We start from the raw sequence: 20,163 nt of genomic DNA, 5'->3' as shown, positions 1-20,163 counted from the left end.
TGCCCCAGAGCAGCAAGATGACTGCAGCAAAATCTGTCCGTGAAGTTCTTGGGGTGAAGCACAAAGAGGAAAAGTAATGTGGGAATTTGGGAATACACACAGAGATAGAAAATTATGATGTTGTCTGAGTATTTTTTAAAAAAACTTTGAAAGGAATCAATCAGGGAGAGTGGGGTGCTGGCCAGCCAGATGCAGGACATGTCACTCCTCTGAGACCGAGCTGGTCCTTGGAGCTGAAAACATCTTCTGAGAGTCTTCGCCGGAGCCTGGAAAGCAAAACACATAATGGAGGTGCCACGCAGCTCTCACCCTCCCCTTCGCATCAAACCTATTCAAAACACCGAGAGAAGGAAAGTCTCGTGTCTGAACGGGAAACTCCCATTGCTCCTTTCCCTCAGCATCTTCCCCTTTCCCTCAGCATCTCTCCCTCTCCCCTCAGCATCTCTGCCCTTCTGTCCTCCCCGCTACCCCCGGGGTGAGTTTCTCTGCCCAGGGCCCCGCTGCCTGCCCTGCCCCTCGCACTCCCCGGGCCGGGGGCTCCAGCGGGGGCTGCGGGGCCGGACTAGCGCTGAGGTGCCGCCGGTCCCGCCCCGCCCCGCCCCGGCTCCGCCCGCCAGCCCCGCACGGCGGAGCGGCCCCGGCGGGAGCGGCAGCGGGAGCGGCGGCCACCGGGATGCGGCGGGGAGCGGGTCCGGGGCGGCGATGGGCGCTGCTGTGGGCGCTGCTGTGGGCGCTGTGCTGCGCCGCGGCGGGCGGCGGCGGCGGGCGGAGAAGGGCCGCCAGCCTGGGCGAGATGCTGCGGGAGGTGGAGGCGCTGATGGAGGACACGCAGCACAAGCTGCGCAACGCGGTGCAGGAGGTGAGGAGGCGGCGAGGGGCGGGGGGGGGTGGTGAGTGAGGGGCTCCTTCGTCCCGCAGCCCCCCGGGCAGGGCCGCACCTGCGGGCAGCGCCGCCAGCATCACCCGCGCCCGATGAGGGACAAAGGAGCGGGCGGGCGGCCCTGCCGGGAGGAGCCGCGGCCCGGGGCGGGACCTGAGCTCTCCCGGAATCCCCCCGGCGCAGCAGCCGCTGTCCCCCGCAGGCGGGGCGGGGATGGGATGGGGGGACCGGCCGCGGGGGTCCCGGCGCTGCCCCGGCGCTGTCGCTGTCCCCTGGCAGCCTCCCCGCCCGCTCGGGGCTCGCCGAGTGCGGGCATCGCTGCGATGTCCCCGGACAGCCGCCCTCCCGCAGCGGTGCCGGCGGACAGCGAGGCAAAGGTGCGGGCAAACAGTCCCGTCTGGATCCCAAGAGTGAGAAAGGAACAGTACGTGGCGAGGGGAGGAGTGAAGCGAAGAATTAGTTATATTGTCTTGGTGCAGCAGGAACTAAGACACACGACTATCCCAAACCAGGATTCAAAGCTGTGAGACAGTCCTGAAAACATGTGTGGAGAATGAGATGTAATTCCGTGTCTTGATCTCAAATTGCCGGCCCAGAATCGCACAGGACCCATTTCAAAGCCAGGAATTGAGACCAGACCCCGAGCCATTGTCTCATACCGCTTGTCAAAAGATTTTGTCCCTGCGCTCCCCTTTCTTGTGTGCTTTCCCCCCCTTCATGCTAAGAATCTCCCAGGTTCTCTTTTCCTCTCATTCAAAAATACGTAGTCAAAAAACCTCTGTAACTGGCAACCACTGGGGGAACCAGACCTTTGTTTATTATAATTAGGTAATTTCTGAACTTCTACTGTCATCTGGACAGTTGCTGAAATGTGTCTCTGTCATCCACTTAATTTAGACTGAAAACACATTGAGACAAAACATTCTTTACAGTGCTGCAAGTAGGCTTAGTTATAAATAAAGATGTTGTCAAAATTTCTGCCTGTTTTACTCTTCCTGTAGTCAGTTCTGGACTGAGGAATGGTCTGTGTACAGCACAAAATGTGTGTTGTTTGAGCTGCATCTTAGTAGATAAATGCTTTACACTTTAAAAGCTTTGCAGCTGTTGTTTAAAATAAACAGACACACCAAAAAGAGAAATTTTATCTTGGGAAAAATTCAGTTGTTCAGCCTGGCTGAACTTGTGGCCTCCTAGCTTTGTTACAGTGGTTGCAAACAACAAAGGGATACGATTTATTCAGAGTTTGTGTTGTTTACAAGACTCATACCCTTCTTCATCTGGCAAACAATGACAGTGGGAACTGAAATACAGAATGAAATTCTGGATGTATGCACCCTCATCTATAGGACCGCTGCTGTTGATTCCGAGGGGCTTTGTCTCTCTGTCCTGCCAGAATATTTTCTCCTCTTTGTCGGATAGGAAAGTCTGTCTTAAATCTTTAGTGGTTTTGTGGGAAAAATAGAAAGCTGGGCTCTTGACTGGCATCAGGCTGTGCAGATACCAGTTGTTCATTAGTCTGCACCCTTTTTCCTCACGGGGACTGACTTTGGCTCTAACAGCCCAGAGCTCAAGGGTTTAGCTCTCCACTGTTTTTCTAGTCCATTAGAAGAGCTGCTGTGCTCAGTGTCTGAAGCAGCTGAGTAAGCGTTCTCATCCAGGGGCATCTGTGCTAACAGCAGAATGTCATTCAACAGGGTGCTACTGAGGGCTGCACCAGAAGCTTTGCTTCTTCTCCTTTGTGTCATTTTTGCTAATTTTCAGTTGTTTGTTAATTTTTTTTTAAATTTGGCAGATGGAAGCTGAAGAGGAAGGGGCAAAAAAACTGTCAGAAGTAAACTTTGAAAACTTACCTCCCAACTACCATAATGAGTCTGACAAGGAAACCAGAATTGGTAACAGAACTGTTCAGACTCATCAAGAAATTGATAAGGTATGAGAAAACACGTATATGGTGAGCTGTTCATTCTTATACACCTTTCCTTCAAAAATAAAAACAATTTTGTATGTTTTGGGGAGGAATAAAATAACTTAGAGCATAAACTTTCCTGATGATAATTACTTTAGGGTTTTATTGTATCTTACGTGCTTGATTAGTTACTGTGTAAGGACACGTCATAAATGTTAATGTGAAATAATAATTTATGTTGAAAAACGTGCCTCCTAAAAACAGAACACAGCTACAGCTATTACATGGGTCATAAAAGAATGACCATCTCCTGCTCAGCCACCTTCATCACAGTGACATTTTAAATAGATAAGGAGGTAGCCTTGTCATCTACTTTTCCCCCTCAGAATAGCATTTAATATGAGTGACAGCAAAACGGGGAAAAAAGGAGGGGGTGGGAGTGGGTTAATTATTGAAGAATGTAGGGCTGAGAGTAGCAAAGGGCTAATAAAAAGATGTGGTTTGATATTTTGTTCTTCTTTTGCTGTATCAGGTTACAGATAATAAAACTGGATCAACAGTTTTTTCTGAAACAGTTATTACATCTATAAGAGACGGAGAAAACAAAAGAAATCATGTAAGTGAACACATTTTTTCCTTTGGAAAATCAAACAAATGCTTGGGGATTCATTGTTCAGAAGACTGTGATAGAGTTCACCTAACAAAATTTTGGAATGCTTTAAAACACACAAAACCATTGGGGCAAGCAGTCAAAAATATTTGTGGTTTTAATTAATTTAACTTATGAATATTATGAATTGGAAGCAGAATTTCAGTGAGGTGTTTGATCAGAATATTAAATTTGTCTGTCAAATGTAAATGTTAAATAGCAAAGACAGTTACACAGCCCTTTCCAGTGAGTGTGAGTAAATCCTTAGTGTAAAAATGCTCTTGTAATTAATAAAAACATTGCTTTATAAACTTATAACAAACCCCTAATCTTCTATTGTGAGAGGTCTGTGGAACAATATATGGCTCTATTTGCTTTTCAGCCTAACACAGTGATGGACAACTGGTTGTGAAATGTCACTTTGGGGAGGGGGGAGAGAGGTGGGACAGTAAATCCCCCTCCCCTCTGGAAATACAGTTGCTAAAGGATTCTCAAAGAGGTTTAAAAGATCAACAGTGTTCTTTACCTGAGTCTTGCAAACAGGTCCCATGAAAAATTCAGCATGTACCACTGCTTAGAACAACTGGTAGGTTTTCTTTGGTTATAGTCTTACCAAAATGGACTCTTTTTTTGTGCTCTAAGACTGGCTTTTTTCAGAGTAACTTACTTCCAGATCTTTCACAGAAGGAGCTCTTTAACTATTTTATAAAACACTGTAAAAAGAAAAGAATTATGGCAGTGGTTTCTATTTTTAATGGGCATAAAGCCTGAAATTAGTGCATCTTTTCTTGTATCATCCTCTAAAGTTTTCCCTCTTTCAGCTCATATTTTTCACGCTGCTATTAAAGTCTGAGAATGGCAAGTAGCAAAAGAAAGCTTTTTTTAATGCTATACTTACTTTTTTGTTACTGTTTTTCAAAGCTTATAGATTAAGTGGTAGGTCAAGGTACAAAATGAATTGCAACTATTCTAAGCTATGGCTTACTTTTATACAAAGTGTCAACAGTGCTTTTTAGTAATAAGATATGTGTAATGAAAGCAATCCAAATATCTTTTTCAAGCAAATATGCTCATCGTCTTCAAACCCAGCGTACGAAAGCAAACTTAACAACTTTCTTAGCAGTGGAACACACTGCTGATGGTGTTTCATAAAGTATTTGGCTTGCCTGTGGTGTCTAATCGTTCTTCACAGCTGTAAAAATTACTTCTAAATTAACTTTCTCCAACAATCTTAAGCTTCATATGTCAAGGGCCATCTGCGTTTTCCATATGGGAAGGTTGCCTCACTTACCAAGCCAGTGCCCCATCCAGAACTAATACTGTTATTAGTGTTCCAACTGAAGAACTTGAGGGCTGAATTCAAATTTTTGTCAGACTTCATGGTGGCAGCCTTTTATGAGGGAGGCACAATCAGAACTGATCACGTTAGCTCCTAATCACTGAAATCCTTCACCGACGCTCTCACTGCAGCAGCTGCCGAAACAAAACTGCATTTGTTAGTGTTTATTTCCCCTCTCACACTCATTTTGAACTTTCAGCATGCCCACGGTACAAACACCTTATTTAGAGGCTGCCAGGCTGGAGAAGAAGCTAAGTGGGAAAAACAACCTACAGACGTACTTGGTTATTTAAGTAGAGCAAGGCAAACACTCATATATTAATTTGACTAGGAGATGCCTAGCAGAAGTAAATCTGAAAATACTTGAAAACTTCAAACACTAAGGATGAACATGAATCACTTTTGGTACTAGAAGGCTGAATATCTATTGTAGGATGTGATTGAGAATTGGAAAATTTGGGTAAGAGAAAGAAGAAAGTGCTCCTGAGGAGAGATCTACCAAATAGACAAAAATTTTTTTCCAAATAAAAAATCACTCTCTTAGATATGTAAACTTAAGGCAAAAGTATTGGGAAATGAGTTGCAGCAGACTTTGCACTGTCTCCTTTGGTAATTTTTATATACATTAATTTTTATACTTGGAGCCTCATGTGGGATTTCCTGGTCACTTCCCAGTCTGCAGGCTTCACAGACTATTGGGTAGTGTAAGAGTAATTCTGCTTCTTTGCTGCTAATTTTAAATGTTAGCAACAAAGTAATACATTTTATATTCCCCAGGCAGTTAAAAAAGGAAATCTTTTGAGATTTGTTTGGAGATTATCTCAGTCATTTTAAAATACAGCTAGTATGCACTGTTCTGTAGCACTCACCCTTACTACCCATCACTGATTCATCCTGCTGTGCAGCACAACACACCAGGAAGTTTGTGTAATTGTGTCTATAAGTAGAGACAGTCATTTGAAAATGGTGATACTGGCAACTCTGTCTGGGGATGGACACTTTGGTAGTAGAGGCTGAAGGGATCAAAGCCCTGTTCTGATGCCATTCCCAGAGCCTTCAGATTGCTGCCTCCTTAGAACAGCACTTTGATTTTTATTTTTGGTCTGCCAAGTAAAATAAATAGACACGTGCTATCACACAAGCTCAACTTTTATGCCTGTAGGGAAGAAATGCTAAAAACCAAACTAGTTTCATGAGTTCAGTTTATAGGCTTAGCTTTTAAAAGTTAAGGATTCCCGTAGCTCCTGCACTCTGGGTACAAATTTGGGTGGTAAATATAAAAACTTTCCAGACACCTTCACAAACCACCTGCTCTGAAATTTAAACCCTATATAATTTATTACTGCAATAATTTGTAATAACTGGAACCCTACAACTCTCAGTTTGCATTTATTTTCTGAGCCGAGTTATAAGCCTCTGAAATCACCGAAAGTTTTTCATGTGACATTTTTGGGCTTTCAGACCTGACACAAAAGCCTCACAAGAAGGCAAAGATGTGTCTTGCGGAGAGTCTGCATTGCAATAATAAATCCACATGGCTGGAATGAAATTTGGCACTGGAGAAGCAGCTTCGTGGAAAATAGGTTGTGTCTGCTTTTTAAATCACGGTGCTTGTCCTCCTGAAGCAGGTACAAATACACATACATAAGCATATACACATACATACAGTGCAGATACACTATTACAGAATCATTTAGGTTGGAAAAGACCTCTGAGATCATTGAGTCCAACCTTTGACTGATCACCACCTTGTCAACTAGACCGTGGCACTGAGTGCCACATCCAGTCGTTTCTTCAACACCTTCAGGGATGGTGATTCCACCAACTCCCCTGGGCAGCCCATTCCAATGTTTAACAACTGTTTCCATGAAGAAATTACTCCTTATGTCCAGCCTGAATCCCCTGGCACAGCTTGAGGCCAACTCCTCTTGTCCTGTCACTTGTTGTCTGGGAGAAGAGGCTGACCCCTGCCTGGCTATAACCTCCTTTCGTGCAGATGTAGAGAGCAATAAGGTCCCCCCTGAGCCTCCTTTTCTCCAGGCTAAACACCCCCAGCTCCCTCAGCTGCTTCTTATTGGACTTATCCTCCAAACCCTTCACCTGCATCGTTGCCCTTCTCTGGACTTGCTCCAGCACCTCAATGTCTTTCCTGAATTGAGGGGCCCAGAACTGGACACAGCACTCAAAACACTGTATAAACATAAGGCATAATCTTCCCCACACACACTTTTCCTCTCAGGCAGTATTTCTCCTTGGCTTTGCATCACAGAGCTATTCTCTTCAGACTGTTCTTCATTACTGGAGGGCTCGTTTGACAGTATTTTTATGGCCAGAGGGCTATCGGTATTTGAAGTCTCCAGAGGAGGGATTGGGCTGTTTGCAATTCCAGGCAATGCAATCCAGCTCCTCAGAGGTGCTGCATTATCGGGAGGCGCCATTTACATTCCCAGACTGACATTCATGTTCTCAGGTGTCACTGAGGGCTGGCAGTCACCCCCAGACATGTCAGGCTTCCATCCAACAGCCTTGTGCCTTTAAAGAGGCCGAAGCACAGGCAAGAGGTAGCTGGATGGGCATAACGTCTGTGGAAGGTTTTACATCGGTTTGCTCCTGGGTTTAAGGCTCAAATACTCTATCATTTACTTCTCCAGGGAACATTGGCTAGCTTGCAAATTAACAGAGTATTTTCAGTCAGAAGCTCAAGTACAGAACCCAGCAAAAATTACAGCATTCCTTATTATCCTATGAAACTGAAAACCTTTCCTGCCTTATTGACTAGACCTATTTCAGTTGTGATACATTAGCCTAACAACTGAAAAGCCAGGAGGAAACATAAAAGGGGAAAAAGAATTATACTGGTAAGATTTGCTGCACAAAGATTAGCTGCATTTCTTCTCAGTTACATTCAGAGTAGTATTTTATATAAGCTCTCTCTTCTAATTCAAAGCTGGGCTTTTTTCTTTTCTCTGTTAATTTGATAGATAAAAAAAGCAACACCTTCTTTTTAGAAAGGTTTTGTTTTCGTTTTTTTGTGTGGTTTTTTTTTTTTTTTTTGGTAGCTTTCAATTCTCTTTCTTGAAAGAGCTTTTTAAAGATACTGGTATCTAGACAGAGTGTACCAGGGAACTGGAAGAGTATCCCGCATTTCTCATTTAGCTTTGGCACTGTGGAACCCATTCCTTTCTTTTGCTTGTCCTTGGTGGTAGAGGCTCTTGAGGGCATGGCTGCCCCTTCTAATTATTTACACAGAATTTCTTTGTGGGAGGTAAGGAGAGCTGCCTTCAGTGTGATTCTCTGCAAGGTGCTTGCTCTTCTTCCACAAAGGTGGGTGTGTGCCTGTATAAACACATGGATTTGGCACCCACCTTTTGCAAACACAGCAGCTGGTTAGTGAGTAATTTCAAACACCATCGGGTCCTTAAGAAAGAGGTCTCATGATATTTGTTTCTGTGGTGAGAGGCTACTCTTTGCATGCATCCCTGAAGCTCTGGGCAGGGAGGACAGCACCGCTGTGAATCCGCCTTTACAAGCTGCCTTGGCAGGTTCTGGAAGTGACCATCAGTCAGGTCATTGGTTTATCTGTACAGATAGAATGGATGGCATCCATTTTATAATGGCCTATTTAAAGCATTTCTCAGCCTTTATCTTTAGTCTCGCAATAGAGTAGTAAAAAGAAAAAAAATAGTTCCATTTCTCTCTTTTCTAGAGAAAAATCTGGTTTAAATGGTTAGGCTGTAGCACTTCATAACCAAGATTCTGCTTCTCTGCAGATATCCAGAAGTGCTAAACTAACTGTTTGATTCTTATTTTGGCAACTTGATTATGATTTCACCGAGCATGTTCTCAGCCACATGTACCTCAGTTGCTCTCTTTGAGGTTTGTGCTGCTCCAGGGAGAGAAAGGAGGCTTCGAAAATTGAGAAGGAAGCATTAATGGAACAGAAACGGCAATTTTTCTGTAAGCAGCCCTGTAGGAGAGGAGTTGAGGGCAGAAATTTGAAAATGCAGCATTTTGGTGTTGACTGCTGCTCCCTTTAGCGTGCCACTGTCTCAGTGAAGAGACTTGTTTTGGGCAGTCTTACATTTGGGTCCAAAGTTTTTGGTTTCCTTTTTCACAGGACTTTTAGTCCCTGGTGACTTGCACTCAACAACTATCAATAGACGCATTAAGTGCATTCCGGGGTTGAAATCCTGGTCTCTGTCTAGCCAAAAATCACATCATATCTAAATCTGGTGTTTTTTGTATATTTAATAATTTAATTCCTTAGTACTCCAAGTTTGCTTCTCTGTTGACTGTCCAGCCTGCTCTGTTGACGTAACGTGCTACATGAATCATGTCTGGTCTAGTACAGTTCTTTCCACAGCACCCACCCTTAGTTCTTAGTGCAGGAGTAGATAAGGCAAATTGTACTTGCTAGCTAATGTTCCAGGGGAGAATCGAGAGATCTGAATGAGCTGCGTCACTGTTTTAAACTATATACTATATACTATGTAGTAATTCAAATAGATTATCAAAGTTGTAATATGGGATAAAGCTTTCTGAAAAAAAAAAAAGTATGAAGAGCTTATGGTGTCAATCAGTTAAAAAGTGAACCCTATTTCACTAGCCTTGTGTAAGCAGAATACCCACCTGCATGCTATTGCAGTGTCTTTTGTCACATTGTTTTAGAGCAGTTAAGTCTCAAGTGTTTGCCAGTCACAGCTTGCAGTTTAAAACAGAACACCTCTTGGAGGTGTAGGCAAGGTTCCCATCCAGTCCCTAACTCCTGTAGACAAACTAATAGGCTTTTTTTTTTTTTTTTAATCTTTCCATACATGAAAATTACTGCATTTCACTAGCACATCTACCCTCGGTTCTTTCAGCCTCTCACACAACCTCTGCCAGGCAGTGTGGTGTGTGTTTTGCCCTTCTCATGTTTCAAGTTTGCTAACCTGATGCTAGCAATCTGTCCATAATCTACACTTCCTGCACTGGAAAAGATATGAAGTAGCCATGCCAGCTGAACGTAGATATTGAGCTCTTTGGGCCCAGTCAGTGGAAGAGCATTCTGAGAGGCCTGAGTACCCGTGTCTTGTTTTGAAACAATCAAATCCATCCCCCGGCTTCTTTTAGAGAACCAGGGCTCCTCAGAGAGGCAGGGTTAGACATTCTCAATGTTCTGCTGGCACTCCTTTTTTCTCCCTTTTCTTTCCAGTTTTTAGTCTTGGCAGTGTAGACTGTGAAGCTGAGGGGCAAGTGCAAGTAGCTCACGAGGAAAAGTAGCTTGTATTTGTTAGACTAGAAAATGATGTGGGGAAAGGTGCAAAGTGAAAGAGGATTTAGCCAAAGATGAGAAGAACTGTTCAATTAATATTTTGAATTGCTCTTATTAATCTGGAATACTTTCAGATTATGAATCTTCTTGTAGAGAGGGACATATCCTTCTTGTATGAAAGGTGTGATGGAGTGTGTGCTGAGTCTTCATATGTAACTTCATAAGCAGCAAATGCTTCCTAGGGATGCAAAAGCTCTTAAGAAATTTAATTTAGCTCATGGATGATAAGATGGCCTTATTGTCAGTCACAATGTATCTAAACCCAACATTTTTGACGGTCATCTGATGTTCACTGGACTACGGCCAAAAAAATCTGAATGTTAGCCTCAGTGAATGGAAAGGAGTAATAAGGAGTTTGAAAAACATGTGTCACCTCTGATCCTGCAGGAGGAAAATTCTCTGAGGAAGAAGGTGGGAAACCTCTCTAATTGCCAGCTGTATAACACACACCTCAGTGTCCACGTCTTTGTTTACTAAACTTAATCCATTCTGAGTTGGCTTATTTTCTCTTAGAGAATACTGGGTAGAAAGTTATGGATCCACACAGAGAACCAGGAGTGGACAGTGTGTACCAACATAAGAGGGTTTTGCAATGTTATAGTGGTGCAATGACCATGAAGTGGAGAAAAGTGAGACTGCACTTTCCACGGACTCAGCTCTCGGTGCTTGGTGACCCTGAACAAACAAGCAGGTGGAAACAGCTGCTAGACCTTATCAGAGTGAAGAGAAACAAGGTGCCTTTTGCTGAGAGGTGAGGCAAACCAGGCAGGTGTTCTGGCTGAAAACACAACAAGCAAAGGTCAGAGAACACAGATCAGTATCAGGGATTTTTTTTGGTCTTAAATAAGGGCTTAGATTTCCAGGCAAATAACTGATGCAACAGCAAAGGGGTTACTCCTAATTAAAGGTATCAAATCCTCCTCTCATTTGCATCAGTGTGAGTCTGAAGTAATTCAAATGCTTTAGTAAATTTACTTTGTTAGTAATAAAAAAAAGAACATTAAAAGAGTGACTAGGATTTCTTTCATATTTCCTATTGATCTAGCTTAGTGTAAGTTGTTTTTTTTTTTCTGTCAAGTTAGGGAAACAAAACTGTGTAGTACTAATAGATATTCTGAAAGTAACAGTCTTCATTAGAAATTCAAATCTATGCCTGTGTTTAAAATTGTTATAAAATTTGCCAGATCCTCGTGTGCTATAATGTGACCTTTCTATTCCAGTTAAACCCCAAAGAAAAATAATATTTTTACGCAAAATCAAGTTGACGGAAGAACTGCCTCACCATTTTTGTCTGTCTAGACTATTACCCTTTGAGTAGCTAAATACTGAAGAGAGAAAGATTTTCTTGTGATAAATTTCTCCTCACCAAAACCAAGCTATTACTGTAACACAGTGAGAGTGTCTAGGATTGATTCCTTGTTCCAGGTACCAGTTATGAGTAAAAGCACAACCTGTAAGTTCTCCAGGAGGCTACAAAACACACTTTCTCTTAGAGAGTCAGTGCCCACCCAGTGCTTCATCAGAGTCTGTCTGAGAGCCATGCACCACTTCTAAAGCTTACAGCATTCTTGTTGGTCGTGGGAATAAATTCTGGCTTGTCTGACACCTTTTCATGTGTGGGGAGGTGAACATCATGTTCAGCTTCCTGCTTCTCCCATGTTTGGATACTGGTTGCTGCAACTCCTCTGTCAACAAGCCGTGGTGAGGGAGCAGTGTAAGTCAGAGGGTGGTTGTTCACCTTTTCCCTGGTTTTAGTTCAGTCTTCTCACACATAATGTGCTGAGTTTAGGGATCCAAGGTTGTCTTTTACAGATCATGTCCAAGTTGCAGGGAGATTTAAAAACAAATCACCATGAATATTTTTACTGCCTCTGCAAGATCTACCTATTTATTATAAGAGAAATGAAATGTGGGTTTTTTTTGTCTTCTCTGTAAGGTAACAGATACAGTCAGGAGAGTGAATCTTTTATGTGGGCTGGTGACAATTCTGTGATCTACTGACATCTGTTAAGAGATCATAGTATGGACTGTCTTTCCCCTTGTCAGACACATGTAGCAAATTAATCATGAGAAGAAAAGCTTTAAGGCAAAAGGGAATTATTTTCCCACTGATTTTGATTACATGGCTTAAACCATTGAGTCCAGGAGCTGCTTGTTTGAGATTTTAGCTGTAACCATGTTATCTTATTAAACAGTAAGCCTTAGCTGGTAGGGTAACGAGAGTATCAAAGGCTTTAGGAAGTACAGGCTATGGTACTAGATGTAAAGCATAAATATTTTGTCTTTTTATTTTTATTTGCATCTGTTATAATCTTAGAATGGTTGACATACCAAGGACACAGATGAATAAGTTGAATCTGCAGCTGGTTACGTCTCTATTGTCACACAGTGGCACTGGTACCAATTTGCAATGGCTGGGTGATTGGCCCAGTGACACATCATTGCATATATGATGAGCCTACATCTTCTCTAACCTTTGCCTGGGCTTCAGGAAGGGTAGATTCAACAAAATCAGAAGAATGATGCTGTTTTTTTTTAACCAGTGAGTAGGAGGAGAGAGAATGAGTGTGATCCATTCTGTGCAATTGTTTGTAGTCAGGAAGATATGTGAGATGCCAACAGTCCAGCTTGATGGTGTTTTGTACTATGATTTACTCAGGTAAACTGTGGAAGTTGAAGGAAAGGGGTGAATGGAAACCTGTTTCTGTTTAGTCCTGTTTCATCAAGGGCTAAACAAATGTGAGGGGAAAAAAAGCACAGTAGAATGGTGGCTTCAAATGTATTCCCTTGAGAAATGTATTTCTCTGTAGCTGAGTAAGTCTTATCTTTGTCCTTCCTCCTCTCTGATTCACAAACAGCATTTTGGCACCTTCTGTGGAGTGACTGTCTGCCTGGCCCTTGGAGGGACTGAGTCACTGTGATAGCACTGAGGAATACCACACTGGTGAATGCACCAGCTGCCAAATCATGGTTGTTCACCACAGCAGCTTATAGAGAGAACCCTCCTCCAACTATTCTACCTGTCCCAATTCTTACCTTAGTAACAAGCCCACTTCTCCCTTCCAGTTAGTAATATACTGTAACAGAGAATAACTGTTAAAAAAATATACAGGGTGGGGTGGGAATTTTGGATCTGTTTACTTGTTATTCTGTCTGGAAATGACTCAGAGCCTGTTAGTGCATTTATATCGCATGAGGAATCCCTCAAACTTCTTCCCTTAGAAAGTCCAGGGGGAGGGAGAAGTATCTTAGGGCATGTAGAGAGACTGACATCATGGTGTCAGACAGAGGGGAACCTTAGTGGTTCTTCTGTGTCCAAGATGTTTCTTAGCTGTCAGCAAAGGAAAGTTCTGCCCCCCCAGTAGGTGTTTGTCTTGGACTTCATACGTAGTAGAAATTGGTAATACATTCATATTCTTGTGTCCCTTTTGGAAGGACATAAAGAGTGTGCTGAAGACCCTTTTCCATTTCTTCCTCATTGAAGTTTGTTCAGGAAATGGAATAAATATTCATGAATAGTCATCATCTCATGTTGTTGATATCCTCTAGAGACATGATTTCAGATAGAAAATTAAATTAAGGTGAAAAAGGAAAGGGCTCTTTTGTAATCCCAACAAATGCCCCAAAGAGGAGGTCTTGAAGAAGCTTCAGAGTCAACACCTGTGACCAGATGCCGACTCCATCCCTAGGCAGACACTAATGTCCTGTTCTCAAAATCTTCAAGTGCTGGAGATAATTTATTCCAATGCTTTTCCATGGTTACTTGAAAGTCTCTATTGATGTACTTTAAACACCTTCTTCTTCCATCTACAGCTCATGGAAAAGAAAATTATTCCATTTCCTCTACAGTAACAGCAGTCTCCTACACTGTCAACTCCACCATAGGTAAAATCCATTGTAGGTGAATCCTTACCTGTGTATTTCTGTTCCTGTATTAGTTAATAAGTCTGTTGAAACTGTAAACTCCCCCCAAAAACATATAAGGATAAAGCACACAAGATTCAGGGCTTGAAATAGGTTCTGTGAGGGATGGATAGGGTGCAGGTTGGTGTTTTACGGTGTGCTACTCTTAATTTAGCAAGCAGCTATTAAGTACAGAATTCTTGTTTTCAAACGTTTTCCTTTTTGCACAGCTGTTTCACATCCTTGCTGTGTACGGCTACTCTGTGTTGCTTTGGTTTTACAAATTTACAAAATTTACATAGTTCAGTGGTGAGTCACGGATCCTTTGTAGCTGCCAATTGCAGAGGAAAGAGCCGCCTGCATTGAAATTCAGCCCCCGGGGAAACATCATTACATGAAAGCTGTATCTTTGTATGATTACTGGCTACTTACAAATAATGGCACTTTGGAGCTTTGAGAGCAGTTCTACAGCGGTTCCATAACTGTTACTGGATCTCAAGGCATTTAGAATAAAACCCAAGAGCTTTTAGACCACCAGTGTTTAAACACATCTTCTGGTTATCAAAGGCTGAAGAATTGTTGTTCTCCAAATAACAGATCCATGGGTAGATGCTTTTCTTTGGTAAGGCAGTTAGTTTCAATATCATTAGGAAAAATTTGTTTATTAACATGCATCAGTATTCCGACCTCACTTGATCATCTCACACTACATGAAAAGCACGGAACAATTAAACATGGAGCACCTGGCTATTAGGTTTGCATCTCACATGGTGTAACTTCAGAATGTTCCTTCTCCAGTTATGGATAGAGAAGATTATAGTCTCTGTGTATTTAAAAAATTATGCGCTGAGTGTATAGCTTGGCACCAAGTTTCCAGAAGGCCCAAAGCAAGATTTTATTGTCAGAATTTCTATCATCCTGCTCTGCCTTTGGTACATCTGACAAGTAGGAGGAAAAACGAGAAATTCCATGTTATAAACTGTCTGCTCTAAAGCAAATGTGTAGGATGAGACATGACTTCTGATATTGCAGACAGTCACTGTGATAGGTAGCCTTTTATATATATAAGTTCTTAGTTTCCAGACTAAGAGAATTACTTGTCAAATTACAATTTGTGGAGGTTTTCTACCAAATTTCAACAGTTCTTCTAGTGTGCCTCCTCTGATACCATTGCAAAATAGATTGAAATAAGTACTTGGCACTGTGTTTCCTACACAGGAGCATTTACAGAGACTGTAGTCCTGCCAGGATCTTTATTAATGATCCCAGATCATTATTACTGGGAAAAATATGGGGTGAGGGAAGAAAATGAAATGAGTGCTTCTGCAGTGACCTGCTATGACACTATTATGACTTACAGAGATTTTGACCATGCATGAACAGAACATGATCTGATAGAGCATCTAGGCACCATTTTCCTCATTATTCTGAGCATTTGTCAGGAACCTTTTTTTTTTTGATTTTGTGTTTTCTTCTTTCATTGGAGTCTCAGTTCCTTGAAGCTTTGGATAAGATGGCATTTTATTTATTGCTTCTTTGATATTGAACGCTGACTGCAGAGGAGTCTGGTCAGTGACAGGATCACTTTATGTCTGGTGAGAATAAACAGATGGAGTAGAAAGGGATGCAGTTCTTGTGCTAGCTGTGGTGGTGACCAGTTTATTGGGTGACCACAGCCTGCCCCAGTTAATTCCCTTGGCTTTTTGTCAGCATGTTAAGGCTAACATAGCAATGTTGCTTTTGGCTAAAGCCAAGCTTGAGTGCCTTTAGGCCACCTTTAGTTATGTCACACAGACAGCTTTTGCGTCCATTTATATAGCATCATGTGGAGAGCCAGAAATAAAGTTTTTCCAATTAAAATGTTTATGGGAAAAAGTGGAAGAGGAGTCAGGTGAGATTAGGTCTATGGAGAAGTTAAAGACAAAACCAAGGGAGTCACTTGTGTTTCCCTATCTATTACTTTTGAGCTCAGAAGTGACATTCTGGTCAAACAGCCACCCAAATACCTGACTTTCCCACATAGCTCTGGGATGTGACCCATACCACAGTTTGCAACTCACGTCTGCTCTTTTTAGTATGTCTTTTTTCAACAGTAGTTCTAAGTTTTATAAGTTCTGTGTGCTTGGCAGGACAGCAGTACGAGGTTTGCGCTGCTGGAAAGTATTACAGAGGTTTTGAGGTATTTCAAGGCAAATTAATTCATATCTCATTAAAGATAAATGCATTATGTGCCCTGTCTAGACAAGTAAGAGATTAGGGACTGGAGTGCTACTGCAGTTCATATTAACGTAGTAGTTTCCATAAAACAGTATTCCATTCTGTGTAATTCTGCCATTTTTCTAATGTGTGTAAGATATAAAACAGGTTTTATGCCTTTTTTTTTTTCCTTGCTACTCAGCAGTTTTTGCCATCTGCTGCAATAATGGAGACCAGCCCTATGTGAAGCAACTTGTAGAAATTAAAACAAAACCTAGAAGGGGATATGTAAACACACAAGTAAATGTTAACTCTTAGAAGTGCCAACTGCTAAGAAATGTCAGTTCCAACATGAACAGTGGTTTTGCTAAAGCACTTCAGATATGGCTGAAATTATTGTCTCCCTGGTACAGCTGGGTGAGCTCTGGCACAGCTTGGGAAGGACCTGTGGCTGCTGTTTGTGGAGTTTTATTTGAGTTACAGGTTTTTGAAAGGGGAATCGCTTTGTGTCAGGATCTTTTAATAAACATGTAAGGGGGCTCTTTGTTCAGAGAAGCTTTTGTAGACTGTGAGAGGTGCTTCCACGCATTTCCAAGGGGAAAAGGGGTTCTTCTGCTTGAATCCCACTTACTGTTCTCATGTCAGAGCAGTGACCTTGGCAGAGAACTGCTGCTCAGTCTCTCCACTACAGCTGCCCCTCACCCACAGGGGCATTTTCTGTTCCATATGCCCTCCCCTCCTCCTATATGTTCAGTGTCTGCCTTTGATAGATGGGTTGATCACCACTGAAAAGTTGTGTATAAAGTCATGAACAGCGACTTTCTCTGCTTTCTTGGGTTCTAAGCTAAAGTGTAAAGAGCCCAGAAGGAAAGCTTGTTCCAGACAGTCATTTGCCTCTCCCTGACAGGCAAATATTAGGTGAAGATATAACTAGTGAATAGAGAGTTTTGTTTAAGTTATCTTTGAAGAAGGACTTTTTGAGAATGTGGAGGTAAGGTGAGTGTGAGTGGGGAGAGGGAATAGACAAATGAAATGTCCATTTTGAAATTAAAATTAATTATTACATTTTGGAAGTCAGACAGTCCTAGAATAGACTGGAATATTTTCTAGTCTACTCTTAGGGTTTTAATTAAGGATTAAGGGGAAAAAGAGCAAAGCAAAATAAGCATAATTTCAGTACATACCAGCAAAACCAAGTATTAAAACTACTACCATAGTGAGGTACAGAAACTGCCAAAGAAAGTGGGTTTCTGTGTGAAAGTAGGTTAACTCTGTCTGTAGTTTTGCTTTTAGAACTTGAACTGACAAATTCTTTGTTTCTCCTTCTTTATCCTTACGTGCTGTAAGGATGATGTGGTCCACACCACAGTGGGCTATGCTCCATCAGTCAGTACAGTCTGCCAAAATAGCCTGTAGTACCTTCAGGCCAAGGGCATGCTGGGGGCTGGAGAGTGAAGATTGACACATTACACTAAAAGAAAACTTTTTTCTTCTGTGCCTTTCCATGTATATGTGAACATAAAGCCCAAAGGGAAGCACTGGTGTCAAAACTTGTCACACCAGTTCTGACCTGTACAGTCCTGCACCATCTGTTTCCTTTACCTGGGAGCTGTGGTCCTGCCATACTTGACTATCACTAACATCAGTCACTCTTTTATTCTCAAATGTGGACACTAATCATCCTTTAGAAAAGCAAATGATAGCTTGGCATAATCTGCCAGAGACAAGAAACCTGAAGTTTCTTTCAGCAGCAGTTGTTTTAGCAGTCTTATAACACAAGGAACCTTTTCCATGAGTTTCAGTTTTTTGTTGGGTGGGTTTTTTTCCCCTGTTGGTTCTGGAACAGATCCTAAGCCCCAAATTGCTTCCAGGTGTTGCAGGATATTCACTGCAGAGTACAGTATTATGAGTCCAGAGGATGCTGAGTATGTCCTTACAGGTACATAGCATGGTATTCTCTGTCCTGGGCTCTGTTGTTTATGGGTCCTAGTATACCCAGTAATAAATAGACAATCCTGCTTTTGCTCTGTATTATTCTTTAGCACTTCTCAAAGGGCATATTCCTTTGCTGCAGCATTAACTGGTATAACACTGAAATGGATTTCAGAGACATGTACACCATTATCAGTGTAGCTAATTCTGTCTTTATCTGAGCTATCTGCTCAACTTGTATGCTCTGCTGCACGTCAGAAGCCAGCACCCCCTCTCCTCTGTTTATGCAGTTGTTCTTGCAATGACAAAACATTCTGAGAAATACCTTAGTTTGCAGAATCCCAGGAAAAAATGGACCGTTCAGGATCTGTTGTAACTGATGAAGATGTTCAGATTTGCTCCTTGTCCAGCAGCTGTTGTGTCTCAAGCAGTGGATTGTAAAAGGTCTGTAGCCTGATTAAATAAATAAAAATAAATTATTAAAAAAAGATACATGGTTACACATCTGCAAGTAAGAATTACTGAGTTCTGTATTGACTATGGATTATAATACTTGGGTGAAGGAAGTCAATTTGAAGTGTGGCACAAAATTTCACCGAGAGCATATGAAAGGAAGATTTTCCATGCCAGCAATGAAAACCATGATGGGATTTTTCCCCAGCTGGAAACCCTCATAAAACTGGAAGTCTGAACTGGTGGGATACAATTCAGTAAGTGAGGAAAAAGAAGTTTTTTGGTGTGGGACTCATTAGCTAGGAGAAGTCAGTGACTGGAGAACTGCAACTTTGGTGTTAGGTGGTTTTAGAGCTAGGAGAGAGTTATTCCATGAGCTCAAAACCAATTGTGGCAAGATTTCTCCTTTGTGGAGAGGGACAGTTGGAAAAACTGACTCCAGCGAGACCTGGCTGTTTGCCTGAAAGTGGATGGAACAGGAATGAAACAGTATATAGTCTATTCTGAGTGTGGTTTATACAGAGGGATTCATAACAGAAGCTGACAAAGCTGCAGACAGAGAAGTGGCCAAAAAGAGCGTGGCTGCTGAAGAGAAGTCGCTGACTGCTCACTTGGAACCACGAAACCTCCAACATACTACATAACATTTGGATATTTGGATTTTGATCCAACTGATAATGTAGCAATGGAAAAGCAAAAAAAAAAAGGCAGAACACAGACAGTACTGGAATAATGAAGTTGAAAACATTATGATAATTTATAGCAGAATAGATCTGGTGATACTAATTTCTTAAAATAGCTAAAATGGCTTCTTCTGAATTATAAACATAACCTGAATATCCAGCCACTGACTTGAAAATAATCAGGCCCTAGGCTGTGTGTGGCTTCTGTTCTGTGTTCTGGGTAATCACACTGCTGGAAAACATCTAAGGTGGCCAAAATGGGTAATTTAGACAAGCCATTGCTGCTCGTGCAGAGCAGCCTTGACTCACACAGGGCAAGAAGCCTCCATAAAGTTTAATCTGGAAAGATCTGAAGAAAATGAAAAGCTTAGTGGAAACTTTCCATAAAGGTTACACAGATGACAGTTGATCTGCTCCAACAAGTGAGATTAATATCTGCTAAAGAGCAGTCAAGTGGTTACTTCAGAGAATTCAAGGATTTTTGTGTCATTTCCTTCCCTTTCCTTTCCCTTTTTCTCTTTTCCCTTTTTCCTTTTCCCTTCCTTTCCTTTCCTTTGACTAATAGCAAAAAGATAACATCAACCTTATGATGGATGGTACCAAGCACTGATGGAGTACAGGTGACTCAGAACGGTGCTATAATTTATGTGCTATAATTTATGTTTCTATTGACTAGATTGTTTCCAGTCTGAAAAAACAAGAAAACATTTTAGAGAACAGGGTTAATCACACGATTTTGAGGAGGTAACCTTAAGATGGGAAGAGAAAACAGGCCCTCCCTGTGAACCAGACACGGGGGGTACACAGATGTGTACACTTACTCTCTGTATTTCCTCACTGCCATCCCTGCAGAGCTGTGTTCTGGGAAGAATGTGCATTCATCCCATGCAGCAGGAGCAAAAGGGGAG

The 20,163-nt window shown here is 42.0% G+C and overlaps 1 protein-coding gene across 1 annotated transcript in view; it reads left to right on the top strand.

Annotated features, from left to right (window-relative positions):
- Nucleotides 1-673: 673 nt before the first annotated feature.
- DKK3 (dickkopf WNT signaling pathway inhibitor 3) overlaps nucleotides 674-20,163 on the top strand; it is a 28,559-nt gene continuing 9,069 nt past the window's right edge. Inside the window, exons 1-3 of the mRNA XM_017824983.1 lie at nucleotides 674-859; nucleotides 2,673-2,810; nucleotides 3,319-3,402. Of these exons, the coding sequence (XP_017680472.1) occupies nucleotides 674-859; nucleotides 2,673-2,810; nucleotides 3,319-3,402 (408 nt within the window). The remainder of the gene's footprint in view (nucleotides 860-2,672; nucleotides 2,811-3,318; nucleotides 3,403-20,163) is intronic.

This window comes from Lepidothrix coronata, unplaced genomic scaffold (genome assembly GCF_001604755.1).
Source record: "Lepidothrix coronata isolate B3197 unplaced genomic scaffold, Lepidothrix_coronata-1.0 Scaffold115, whole genome shotgun sequence".
NCBI classification, from domain to species: domain Eukaryota; kingdom Metazoa; phylum Chordata; class Aves; order Passeriformes; family Pipridae; genus Lepidothrix; species Lepidothrix coronata.
The sequence above is the reverse complement of the archived record's forward strand: the minus strand, read 5'-3'. Positions and strand labels throughout refer to the sequence as shown.